This window comes from Mixophyes fleayi, chromosome 12 (genome assembly GCF_038048845.1).
Source record: "Mixophyes fleayi isolate aMixFle1 chromosome 12, aMixFle1.hap1, whole genome shotgun sequence".
Lineage (NCBI taxonomy): Eukaryota > Metazoa > Chordata > Amphibia > Anura > Limnodynastidae > Mixophyes > Mixophyes fleayi.
The window spans coordinates 30,509,451-30,522,613 of record NC_134413.1 but is presented as its reverse complement, the minus strand read 5'-3'; the positions used below and the strand labels follow the sequence as shown (position 1 = coordinate 30,522,613).

The 13,163-nt window shown below is 40.6% G+C and overlaps 1 protein-coding gene across 1 annotated transcript in view; it reads right to left on the bottom strand.

Annotated features, from left to right (window-relative positions):
• EHD4 (EH domain containing 4) overlaps positions 1-13,163 on the bottom strand; it is a 56,192-nt gene that overhangs the window by 28,816 nt on the left and 14,213 nt on the right. The window contains exon 3 of the mRNA XM_075192837.1: positions 12,113-12,210. Within this exon, the coding sequence (XP_075048938.1) occupies positions 12,113-12,210 (98 nt within the window). The remainder of the gene's footprint in view (positions 1-12,112; positions 12,211-13,163) is intronic.

The following is a 13,163-nucleotide window of genomic DNA, read 5'->3' as shown; positions in this document are numbered from 1 at the left end:
TAGAGGTTCCACACCCTTCCCAGCAGCTATGGGTTCGTGAATGTAGGCTCTGATTTTAGTGGTCTTGTCTGTGGAATCTGTCCAATCAGGAGCGGTTTCACTGAAAACTAATTGGAGCAATTTCACTTACTCTCTTGCTCTAAAAATTTGTGCAGAAATCACTTATTCAGGGGCTGGAGGGCTCTCAAACTTTTTTAAAGGGACTGTAAATTAAATATTTTTCTTTGCTTAAATGTGCTCAGCAAAAGAGAATTTAAATCATATGAGAGACAGTTATAGGTTATGCTTTTATGCAGCCTATAAGGATAACTTCGGGATGAATATCTTTACACCATTTTGTCTACGCTCTCGTCATATTTTCATTTCAGTCATTTCCTGGCCAAGCTGTTTCTCAACCCAGTCACACCCTGCTCCAATGACATCATAACCATCTCTTGCCATTAGAAAACGCCCCAAAGTTACTTGTATTGTGAGGGGTTATCATATTTCAATAAAATGAAGAGACGAGTTCTGGGATGAGATAGGGGGAATATAGAGAAGAGAAACAATACCAACACTCACAGTAAACTCTGCCATCAGATTTACAAGCCCATCATCATCATCAATTTATATATATATAGCACCAGCAGATTCCGTAGCACTTTACAATTGGGAGCAAACAGTAATAAAACAATACTGATTAATACATACATACGTAGAGGTAAGAGGGCCCTGCTCGCAAGCTTACAATCTATGGGACAATGGTTTGATACACAAGGGTAAATGCTACATCATATTGAATATTTGTCCAGCTAGAATGCAAAGGTTACAAAGTATTTAGTGGGCTGTGTGATCAGTCACACAACAATGTTGGTCAGAGGGTTGTTGTCTTGAGCCCACTCATAGAAACTAGGGAAAGTTGCTGAACAAAAATATATTTGTAAATTCAACCCTCAAGGGGGAATTCAATTGGCCATGTTACCGTAAAAAGTAATGCGGCCTACGCACCATTAACATTATTACTGTAATCGTAAGCTTAAATACAGTTATTACGATAGTTTCAACGCTGACTCAGGGAGCTGCGAGCAGAAAGCCGGGTTAAATTTACCGTAATAACGGTAATAGAGTTTTCTCGCCGCTACTTCGGGGGGAATTTAATTCCCCCCTTAATATTTACATATAGACAAATACAAAGGCTACATTAACAAAATGTCCTAATAAAGTTGGTAAACAGTAAAGAACATAGTTCTGTCCGCAGGATATTAATACTGTGTCACAAAAGGAACAATTGCAAAATGCAATTTGCGGTTCCCAGCAGTGGGAAACCCAAATGATACAAAAACTTACACTGGCATGGTGCTGAGAACAAGCAAATCAGATATAAGACTATATATATATATATATATATATATATATATATATATATATATATATATATATATATATATATATAGTAACAAGCAGTTAATAAATTGTCTAAATTAGGCCCAAATTGTTGCACGTATCACCTAATGAATGATCATCCTGTATAATGAAAAGCTGATCCACAACTTACAGAAATGAAACAGACGAAAACCTGCTACTTTGTATGGCATGGGCGGTCAATTGGAATGAAGGAGTTCTTATGCGGTCATGTCAGACACACTTTGTTAGCTACCAGATTTGTAGCCAAATTGGTAAAAATATGTCCGGCTAAATAGTAACCTAGCTGAGGAGTCACCAAATCGGGCCAAACAGCTGCGAAGATCATTAGACCTTCGACAGGTCAAGTTGGTCCCTGTGCTGGACTTTTACCTAAACTACTGTCTTGCGTTGTTTTTTTGCTTAACCGGGATACAGAGGATGAAGGTGTCCTGTCATGGAACACTTGATCTTCTAACAATATAGAGAATCTTCACAAAGCCATCATCTTACCAATAAGATTTCCCCAACTCTCTCCCCAGGACAGTATATCTTCTCTTTCTATGTGTAGAAGGCCCCAAACAATTACATTATATAATTAGCAAACATTTTATCAGTTAAAAAGGTAAAAATATTACACATTTGGCAGGCCGTCGCGCAGCCGCAGGCACGCTCTACCTGGCAGGCCGTCGGGCAGCCGCAGGCACGCTCTACCTGGCAGGCCGTCGCGCAGCCGCAGGCACGCTCTACCTGGCAGGCCGTCGCGCAGCCGCAGGCACGCTCTACCTGGCAGGCCGTCGCGCAGCCGCAGGCACGCTCTACCTGGCAGGCCGTCGCGCAGCCGCAGGCACGCTCTACCTGGCAGGCCGTCGCGCAGCCGCAGGCACGCTCTACCTGGCAGGCGCAGGCTCTTGGCACACTATACAGCCATGTTTTATTAGACCCCTTTCCAAGTAGAACAACCTCATTTTACAAGACCACTTATACACTGCACAGACAGGCAGAGGCACTCAGTAGCAGTGCAAGTAGCCCAAAGTCCAAGGTTAACCCCAATCTGCACAACTCCAATCTACACTGACCTGATGTCAGGGTCACGCAGACGCTTTACCCTGCTTGCAGCTGCCAAAAAGTTGGTCTGGAGAGGGGAGGTTGGAGTGCAAATGTTGAGACTAGAAAGACCCATCCTACCAATATATTCTGTTCCTGCAACTATGCATTTGTATATACAGGTGTTGCTGAGTTTAACAGTTTATAAAAGCCCATGGTTTTTTTGAGAGGGTCAGAGTAGAAGGGTCGGAGTATTTATTCAACACAGGAATGGTTTCTACTTGGCTTAATTTAAGGTCTGACAGGTCATCCATGTAGATAGATAAGATAGAAAAATGTGGAGAGAGGTGCAGCATTATTGGAGATTAGACCAACAATAAGTATTATGTGCGTACCAGTTAGAAAAAAATACAAGTCTTATATGTGTGATCATGCACAGAACCGGTATCCACAATAACTATTTCTCCAGTTACATATTCTGAATTGCTCAGAACAGAGGATAAGGACTATATAGGGTAGTAATTAAAACACAATCTTTAATATATAAACAAATAATATGCACTCACAAACAGAAAATATATAAGAGCTTATCTGTGTCCAATTGCATCCTCGTTCAGGAGTCCTTTTAAACCTGGAGGGAGTGTCTGTACAACCAATTCTACTGTCTCTGTATGGATCAGTAGTGAAATAGTCCAAAGAACATTGAAGGCCAGTTTAGGATAACATTTTTGGCGTGTTCCCATCCTCAACGCGTTTCATCTTATAACTTTGTCAGGAGAGTTAGTGCTAGAATATGTAACTGGAGAAACACAGGGTCATTGTGGATACTGGTTCCATGCAGGATCACACAGCAGTGGCGAATCCAGGGGGGGGGGGGGCGATCGGGGCGATAGCCCCCCCTAGCAGGGGCTTGCTGCTGACGGCTGCACACTGTGCAGGTCCGTTCAGCATTGACAGTATGCTGCCCGGGTGCTCTGATTGTGACAATCAGAGTAGCGGGACAGCACACTGCCAATGCTGAACGGACCTGCACATACTGTGCAGCCGTCAGCAGCCTTAGAAATTAGAAAGGGGGCGGGGCCTAAATCGCCCCCCCTAAAATCACCCCGGGTAGAGCAGTTGCCTAGATCCGCCCCTGTCACACAGATAAGCCTTGCAGTTTTTCTATCTGGTACGCACATAAGCCTTTGGGACATTTCATCTTTTAAATTATCACAAATTACTACACTATCTCTGGCTTTTCCTTCTATATTTCCTGTGTTGGTACCTTATATTGGAGTTCAAGATTCAGCATTTCTGGTGTTGTGGTGACAAGGGTCTTGCATATTGACGGGATTATTTTCTCACCTACTCCGGATATGCAAAATACTTATTATCTATTATTGGTCTAATCTCCAATTACACTGCACTCAGGCGCCCCTTTCCCCACATTTTTCTCTTTTCAGATTTTGCGATATCGGATTTACCACCCTGCTTATTTGAAGCTAGGCTGCTACCCTGTTAATAAGGGAGTGTGAAATATTTATGGTTGTAATATATATTACAAGAGAAGGATTATACTGGGTTGAGCGCCATTTTACTGAGAGATATAGATATAGATATATATATATATATATATATATATATATATATATATATATATATATATATATTACACACATACATACATATCTATAACTATATATAAATAACATTGCCCTTTTTATTTTTTTCATTCTTAAAATTCAGCAGATACAAAGTTTACTGTGCACTTTGAGGTCCAGTAAGATATGCAATTTATTCCGGGGTGCACATTTTCTACAAACGGTAGATTAGAATAGATCACACTTCATTGATTTGACTTTTCAGTATTACAGAGCCAGCAGAGACAGGGGAAAAATTGTTGCATGCATCTTGCCCGCGCCTCCAGGTAAAGGGCAGACTGCACCAACACTTTTTTTTTTCCCAGGTGCTAGTGCAGCTTTAAAACATTGTGGCGCTGGAAATTCCCTCTGACAAAATAAGAACTGCAGAACCATATGTATAAAGTTTTATATTGCACAGATGCTTTCAGCAAAATGCAGGAATACAGAATGAGACCCATTATTATATACTCAAAGAAGGCACAGCTAAGAAATTGAAAATGTAACATTGGTAAATGTATGTTTTTTTTTATACACAAAGATTTACCAGCAATAACATATTTGCAATAAAACAGTAATGCATTGTTTAAATGGAAGGAATACCAATTAAATAAAAAAAATAAACCAAACACATAAGAAATGCTTTTGCGGTAGTGGGGGAACAGGGACTATTGTTTGGGATAAAATGCTATTAGGAGGGCAGCGTAGTAGAATGCAGTAATACCCCATTCATACTGCACCAAAATCCCGGGTTTTTGCCGGGGCGAGCTCAAACGACCCGGGTCTTGGTGCAGTATGAATGGTACAAGTCAAAAATCCCGGGTCTAAAAACCCGGGATTTATCGAGGGGTAATTCCCGGGTCGGACACGGGTTGCCTGCACTATGAATGGTGCAACCCGGGTTTTTTAACCCGGGTTGCACAGAAAACAAGCTGATTGGCTGTCTGCCTGTCTCTGGAGGATGATGTCATCGGTGGGAGCCCATGGAAGAAAAAAAAAAAAAACAGTCACCTTTTAATGACATCACCATTTTTCAGCCAATGAAAACTGCTCTGGTGATGACTCCCACAAATTGCCAGGGCACAGACTTGTGCCCTGGCAATGAATGGGGTCAACCCGGGAAATTCCCGGGTCCGAGGTGCAGTATGAATGGTGTTTCTGAGCTGGGACGCTCCGAGCCCCGGCAAAAACCCGGCTTGAAAAACCCGGGATATTGCCGGGGCGGCAGTATGAAAGCGGTATTAGATATACAGTCTGACTGTTAATCATTTTCCTCAGGCGTGACTCACAAATTGCGTGATCCTGGACACTGTACCTCTGCCAGGTGGGAAGAGGTGGTTGTTAAAGGATAAATTAATTTCTGGGCGGAGTGTTTTTAGAAAGGTAATTGCTTAGTATATTTCTAGCTTTTGGACATCCTTCCATGCTATGACACTTCCTTATCCTTTACCAAGTGACCTTTGCATGGACCCTGAGCATTTAGCAGGAAAGATTGTTTAACAGTGCATGGAAACAGGTCTGCATTGTATTGTGGAGATATGAAAGAGAAAAAACCTAATCAACGGGTGGTAGTCAGTATTTCTGATACGGATATTGCTGACACTAACTTGATGACATCAAAATTCCGAACACGTCAGAAATACAGACTTCCCTTCAGACACACAAAACATTTCCGACACTGCTGAATAAATTGCGACTACAGAAAAGTTGAAATTGACGTCGCTTCAAAGAGAGACACTGACATTTCCGGTTTTAAAGCGGCAATGCTAGGACCCGCTGCAGTATAATCCAATGTAAGGGATAGGTTTAGGGTTAACATTGGGGTCAAGCACCGGGTCCTGGCATTGCCACTTTAAACACCAGAAATGTCAGGGTCTCCTTTTGAAGTGGCGTCAATTTCAACTGCCGGTCTTTTCTGTAGTCGGAAGTTATTTAAGCCCTGTCAAAAAATGTTCTGTGTATGTTAGAGGGTAAGTCTGTATTTCTGACATGTCGTCCTGTTAATCTTTGGAATTTGGATGTCGCACTAATCAGTGTCGGCAATAACAGTATAGTCAAAGAATACCGCACCCTAATCAATTACTGACAAGACTGAAAAGTATTTTTCACCAAAAGAGGTAATATAAAAAAAAAACAATGGTCATAAATAACAGTATAATTAAATGTTCTAGATCACATGAAGCAAATTATTATAATCTTTCTTTTATTTCCTCTAAGTTTTAGGGGTCAATATATTGCTATACATTTTCTATCTTCTCAATTTGTGTCCATCAAATGCCTTATGACTATACATTGTTTTCTATTGTAAACATTCATATGGAATTTTTTTTGTGCCCAATTCTATACCTATACCTTATGCATTTAAAAAGATTATGCTCCCCTCCCCCTGATGTCTATGTCTTAAATATACTCCAATGTTCTGTGTGCTTTTCTTTTTCTTGTGTTTATTATTTTTCTTGAGCGTTTGTCGGCAGTATTGGAAGAGCATTTAATCTTACATTATACACTGTATTTGGTAATTACTGCTTGGTTTGTTACTTGTTATTTTTATTAAAACTCAATAAAAAATCTTTTAAGTAAAAAAAAAAGTTTATGCTTTTGGTTTATGGGCTTTCATATGCCAAGAGGTTATTTACTCTGGAGTGATCACTCTTTATGTACTGTATATGTTATTTATAATTTGTGTATCATCTGCCATACGTTTATATAGAAAATTGTGGTCCCTTTTTTTGCGCCGGGGATACTATGGCTGTATTCTTAGACTTCAGGAGATTGGGACCTCTTCTCCTTTCCCATTGGCTGCACTTTTCCTTGTTACCAGGAAGCGCAGGTATCCCATACTTCATTATAGAACTGAATGGGAAGGAGACAACATCAATGGATCGGTACAGCATGGATATTTGATCCCCTCCCCCCCACGACAACAGAGATTCAGTCAGTCTCTATTGAGGTGTAATAAAAGCAGGGAGTCCATCCCCTTAGTGCCAGCCAAACACATTGCAGCCAACGAGGAAACACAGTTCCTGATTGGCTGAGCTGCTTATACCACTTTCATACTGCCGCCCCGGCAATATCCCAGGTTGTTAACCCGGGATATTGCCGGGGCACAGGGCAGTATAGATAAGAAGATTCCCGGGTCGGGCGGGTTCATACTGCACCTGCCCGACCCGGGTTTTAGAAGAAAAAAAAAAGTGTAAAAAAAATGATTTTAATTAATAAATAATACATAACAAATGTTTACTTAACTTATTTTCAGCCAGCGGTGTCTCCGGTGCGTTGCCGGCTGTCAGGGGGACCTCTGGGTACTAAAATGACGTCATTTCTAGTCCATTAGAAATGACGTCATTTTAGTACCCAGAGGTCCCCCTGACAGCCGGCAACGCACCGGAGACACCGCTGGCTGAAAATAAGTTAAGTAAACATTTGTTATGTATTTTTTATTAATTAAAATCATTTTTTTACACTTTGCCATTTTTTATTTTTTTTTACAGTATGAATGGTGAGACCCGGGAATTACCCGGGTTGCACCATTCATACTGCAGGCGAGCGGGGTCCAACCCGGGAATTACCCCTCGCAAAATCCCGGGTCTAAGTCCCGGGATTTTAGACCCGGGATTTTGTGGTTGGACTATTCATACTGCACCAAGACCCAGGTTTTTCAGCGTGCCTCTGCAAAAACCCGGGTTTTTGGTGTAGTATGAATGGGGTATAACTGGAGTCCAAATCAATGGATTTTTCTCCTGCTCTGTGGCAAGGCTCTGGAGGAGGTGGTGCTAATCAAAAGCAGATATCCCTCACGTGAACCGCATATCAAATGTAAAAATACCATAAAACAGCGCTGAGTGTGCTTCGGAAATGTCTCATCAAATACCATACAACATGGATAATTAAAATAACAATTTAATTGACATGTGCATAGCATTTGACACATAAACTTATAAATGACCAGCTGATCACATATTAAAACGCTTACAAATAGCTCTGAAATGCCGGCACTGAATCTAGTCTCACAAGGAGTAATTAGATAATTGATGGCCAATAGCTGACTCCAAGAGACTCTAAGATGATATGTCTCGGATGCTCACTAATGAGCTAATAATAATAGAACGCCAGCTTCATGAATCTGTGGAGTAGGTGTGTCCGCTAGAGAAAATAAACTCCAAATAATCAATCCACAAGTTGTTTCGATATGCCAAAAATATTCAGTCATACAGACAGATCGTAATAGTCTCCAGGATATATAATGATGAAACTCTTGTGTGAAAATGTTAATACAATGTGTCCGACTCTGTAAACACCAGTGGAAGATAACAATCGAATCTCTATTCATTCAAACCCAATGTTAGGTCTCCAGAATGTAGATAGATAGATCTCTACATGTGGCAATAAGTCAACTTCATCCGGTATGTGGCAATCAAGCACTAACAATACAGTTTTGAAGAGTGTCCACGAGATCAGTCCTAATTCCACTGGTAATAATTCACCTCCGGACATCCACTGCTCGAATAACCTCCTCATAGGAAATAGAAATACCACCAAACGAACTGATGTATGATTGGTGTATGACGACTCATCCAAAGGCAAATGCCAGATATAAACAGCTCGAGCAGTAGTGACTGACAGCGCACAACTCCAACGCCACTTCTCAGAATGGATTAGTTCAGCTGGTCACGTGACCTGACGCGTTTCATCACCGATTGGTGATTTCATCACCGATTGGTGATTTCATCAGAGGTGTAGCATTTATATGCTTTTTCACATGTGGTTTGCACTTTAGGTTTTGCCTTGTAAATGCAATGCCAGTGGGCAACCAGCGTTTACAGAGGAAGGGTTGCCCTTAGATGCCTTTGATCAACTTTGGTCCAAACTACAGTTCTCAGATCAAAACGTCAGGCTTGCAGGAGACACGAGTGAACACATCAGTTCACTAAAGGTAGACTGAGAGGATGCGGGGACCTTTAGATCACGCAGACCAATACCAGGAGCAGGTTCAACACTGTTTTATTAGTACTGAAGGCGAGTCCTGCAGATGGCAGTTCAGTGTTTGAGGGTATGTGATGTGAGCGAGTTCTCTGTACAGCGCTGCGGAATAAGTGGCGCTATATAAATAAATGGTGATGAGGATGATGGCAGCAAGGTCCTTGGAACCATCTCTTAATACAAGGCGCGGCCATTCTGCGATTTAATGCCTATAACAGCCTGCGTCTCCCGACTTGGGATGTTGGCTCACACAAAGCACCGTCCCCAAAGGCACTCAGTACTAATGGGACTTATCCTGCTTAGCACCCCTCAAGAGTCCCTCGAACTGTGCTGACAAGCGCCTCTCCAACTTGCAGCAAATGTGCTTCACTCGCGCTCTCTAGAGCTTACTCACTACCCAATATTCATTTCACTTCTTCCTTTAATGCTTGCCTCACCTCCCCCAGCAAATACATGACATCACGTCAATACACACACTAACATATGTTGAGCAGCTAAATAATTAACATAGTATCTTTAAATAACATTCACACATCATCATAGGGGCAAGCAAGATTATTTCATTTAGACCATGTCCTAGACAATACTCAGAAACTGGTCAAAATAGGCTAATTATCATATAACTAAATTACTTAAAGACGTAAGCTGGGTACACACTGCAGAAAATGTCTCCTTATGAAATTTCTGTAACGATTTTACATGCAGTTTTATGTGTAGACACTCACACAATTTACTTTCAGATCTGCGCTCCTCTATACTCTATGGAGATCTGGCTATACTGCTGGTCGTACATACTGCAGAATTTGCCTGACAACGTTCCATCGTGGGATAGTGATTTTCAGTCCGTTTATAAAAATCAACCAAATGATACAATCTGCTTTGGTACAATAAAACACGATCTTGGGAGCACACACACACACACACACTAATTGAACATCCGACCCAACGGTCGTTTATCATGCGATTGCCACGATAATTGGGTGAATAAGCTGTGGTGTGTACCCAGCTTTACTTGCCCTGAAGTTAACTGTGGACAATAGTCTAATACACATATTTTTGTCTGTTCACAGTCTGTTGACCTGGCCCCCAAAGCTTAATCTTATTATCGGATACATTTACAATAGATATCAACACAAATGACAGGATACAATCTTAATCTAATGGTGCCTTAAACTGGGTACACACTAGAGGGTTATTGTCCAATAATTGGCTCAACCAGCCGACATAAGATATCCGCACATCACAGGCTTGTGTTTTGTATAGATGTGTATTGTACCTGTCTGGCTGCAGAACATTACACTAGTATAAAATTCTTAAAGTAATCTGGGTTGTTGTCCCGTATCTCCTGTAGCAGGGGCATATGAGAGAATGTATTAAATACATATTGTCAAGTACATAACCGTTCATAATAACATAGCTTTACCTTAGAAATATATCACAACATACTGTATATTCGCATTATATAGCAGCATTCGTGATACAACTTTAACACATGTACAGTGTTAAACCACACTGAACCGCTGGATAACGTGAGCAATAGTAGGCACCCAAAAGTCCTGAGCTTAGAGGCACCAATGGTAGTGGTGGAGCAGGACCAGGGCTATAGGAGTCTATTAGCCTGATCCTTGGCTTCTTCACATGGAATATATTTATAGCACTGTTTGTACCAAACATGGAGAAATTATTACTAGCAGTATTATTTTCCTCCACTCTTTCTCTGTTAAAATAATAAAATGAGATATTCATTTGTATGTTTAACATATCCCCCAACTTATAAAAAGTTAATTCAAATTTTTTTTGCCAGATTTCTGCTCCCTTATGATTCAATTTATTTATTTTAAACTAAACAAACAATTACCTTGGCATCCTGCCAATTTCTTTTGCAGTAAACAGGGGAGCCAGTTTATTAACTTTAAACTGAATTTATAGGTTACAAACAACTTTAATATACTTCTCTACCAGCCAGAGGTGAAAGAGGTAATACATTTGCACAGTCTTTTGGGAGTATATGACTTTAAAAAATAAATAATTTATGCCACTTAAAAAAAAAAAAAAAATGTATTGGCACAAGTCAGTTTTACTTTTTTGCTAAAAATTATCAGGACTCATTCACTGGGGTGGGGTTTTGATTACACTAGCAGATATAATTTTCTTTAATTACAAAACGACTAGATTTATAATACCTAGACTCAATGCAGTTACAGAATATGTTCTCTTTCCAATAAATAGTTCACTGTGTATGCCCTTCATCACCTTCCCAGACCTTGAATAAGATAACCCCACTTATCTAAAATAAAGACACAGAGACTTGAGTAAAGTGGCACTAAAGTAATTTATTATAACCCAATTAACCTGGTGGCGGAGAAAGAGCACTGCAGATCAGCGCCAGCAATACCCAACCAAGAGTGGACATGGCAATATAGCCTTAAGTCCACCCACTTCTCTCATAACCCCACTGCTTGGCCGGCTCTAACCTCGGGTCAGAGTAAACTGCACCACACCTCACTACTCACTCCCCCTCCCTCACTGAGTCGGGCGAGGCCCCTCCCCACGGAAGGGACAAGAGTTACCGATTGCCTTGTAAGGGGACAGATACCTGCGGCCACTCGCGATAGAGCCGTATATATCAGCCGCTGATCGCAGTGCCTTCCTCCCCACCAACTACCTATAAGCCCTTAAGGACCAAGTTAACGAAACACCATTCCTAAAAATTACACCTAACATGGCGTAGGTGGGCGGGATTTTGCAAGCAGAGTGACTCAGACCAGGAAGTGAAGCATACTATACAAAGCCACAAGACCCTCCCCTCTACATCACTGGTCGGGTCTACATCCCTGTTAACCCCTTCAGGTAAGTGCAAGCTCGAATGCAACACTGTCACTATTTAATAGCGTTCGTCTATAGGGGACTCTTGTAAAAAAATGCAGTAGTTCACAGCAATTCTACCAGATAGAAGGACAACATGTCACGTAACTAAAATGCAATTTACAAAGAGCAAACACCAGCATTTTCTGACAATGTGATACATTTGTTAACGAGTCAGTGTCTCGCAATACTACTTTACTGTCCCTTACGTCACTTACCTCTGCTGATACGCTGCTTTTCTCCAGAGAGGATTCCAGGAGAGTCAATGATGCTGATGCTCTTGAGCACCTGATTAGGCACTTGTGAGCACATGAACCTGCGATATACAATAACGTTGTTAGTCAAGCCCAGCCTTAATTACAAGCTTATTGCCATACTTTTCTGAATGGAATTATGGTTTGACAAGAAAAAAAACAAAACAAAACCATCATTTATTTATGGAAAAGGGTGTAGATTGGTAGCTCTTCAGTTCATATTCATCTACAATAGCCACTACGGTTGAGATGGGAGATGTACATGTAGAAGCATGATCTATGGCAAAGTGCAACTTGATATTCAATTGTAATCAGTTACAATTATAAATACACTTGTATTTTCACATAATATGGAAAGCTGCTGAGCGCTCTTCTATACAAGTCCATATAAACACCACAAAGCAAAACCAAGCAGCAATCATTATGTGACCTCAACCGAAATATCATCACACTCGTTTGTCCTGTCTGATTTAGATTCCCACAAACAAAATTAACTAAGCAGGTCTGGTCTGTTATTTTGAGGAGTTCCCATGAGTCAGCTGTAATTATGTATTCATACATGTGATTTATTGAAATGATTTTGAACCATTATCTTTCGGCAGACAACAAAAGTCTCAGGCACTCCTGAAACTGCTTACGGTTTAAATATAATAATAATAATAATAATTTTGCTACAGTATTTGTGCATTATCAAATATATGGGAAAAAAAATCTATAGTACTATTTCTCAAACGTAGCAATTGAGACATTGTTTGAATGCAAAAAAACTGCTGTTATAGAGCCAATCAGGAGACAAGCTCAGGCACAGTATGAGAACAAAAAACAAAACAAAAAAACAAAACAAGTATAAACATCCACTACAGGACCAAATTCCTCCCAGTCCGGTGGCAATTTTTTTAACGATTACCACAATTCAGACACCGAGGTTACCTACAAATAAAAAACCGAATTTAACAAAAAAACGATTTCAATATAAATAGACTTCCCTGAAAACAGATGCCGCAGATCTCTGATG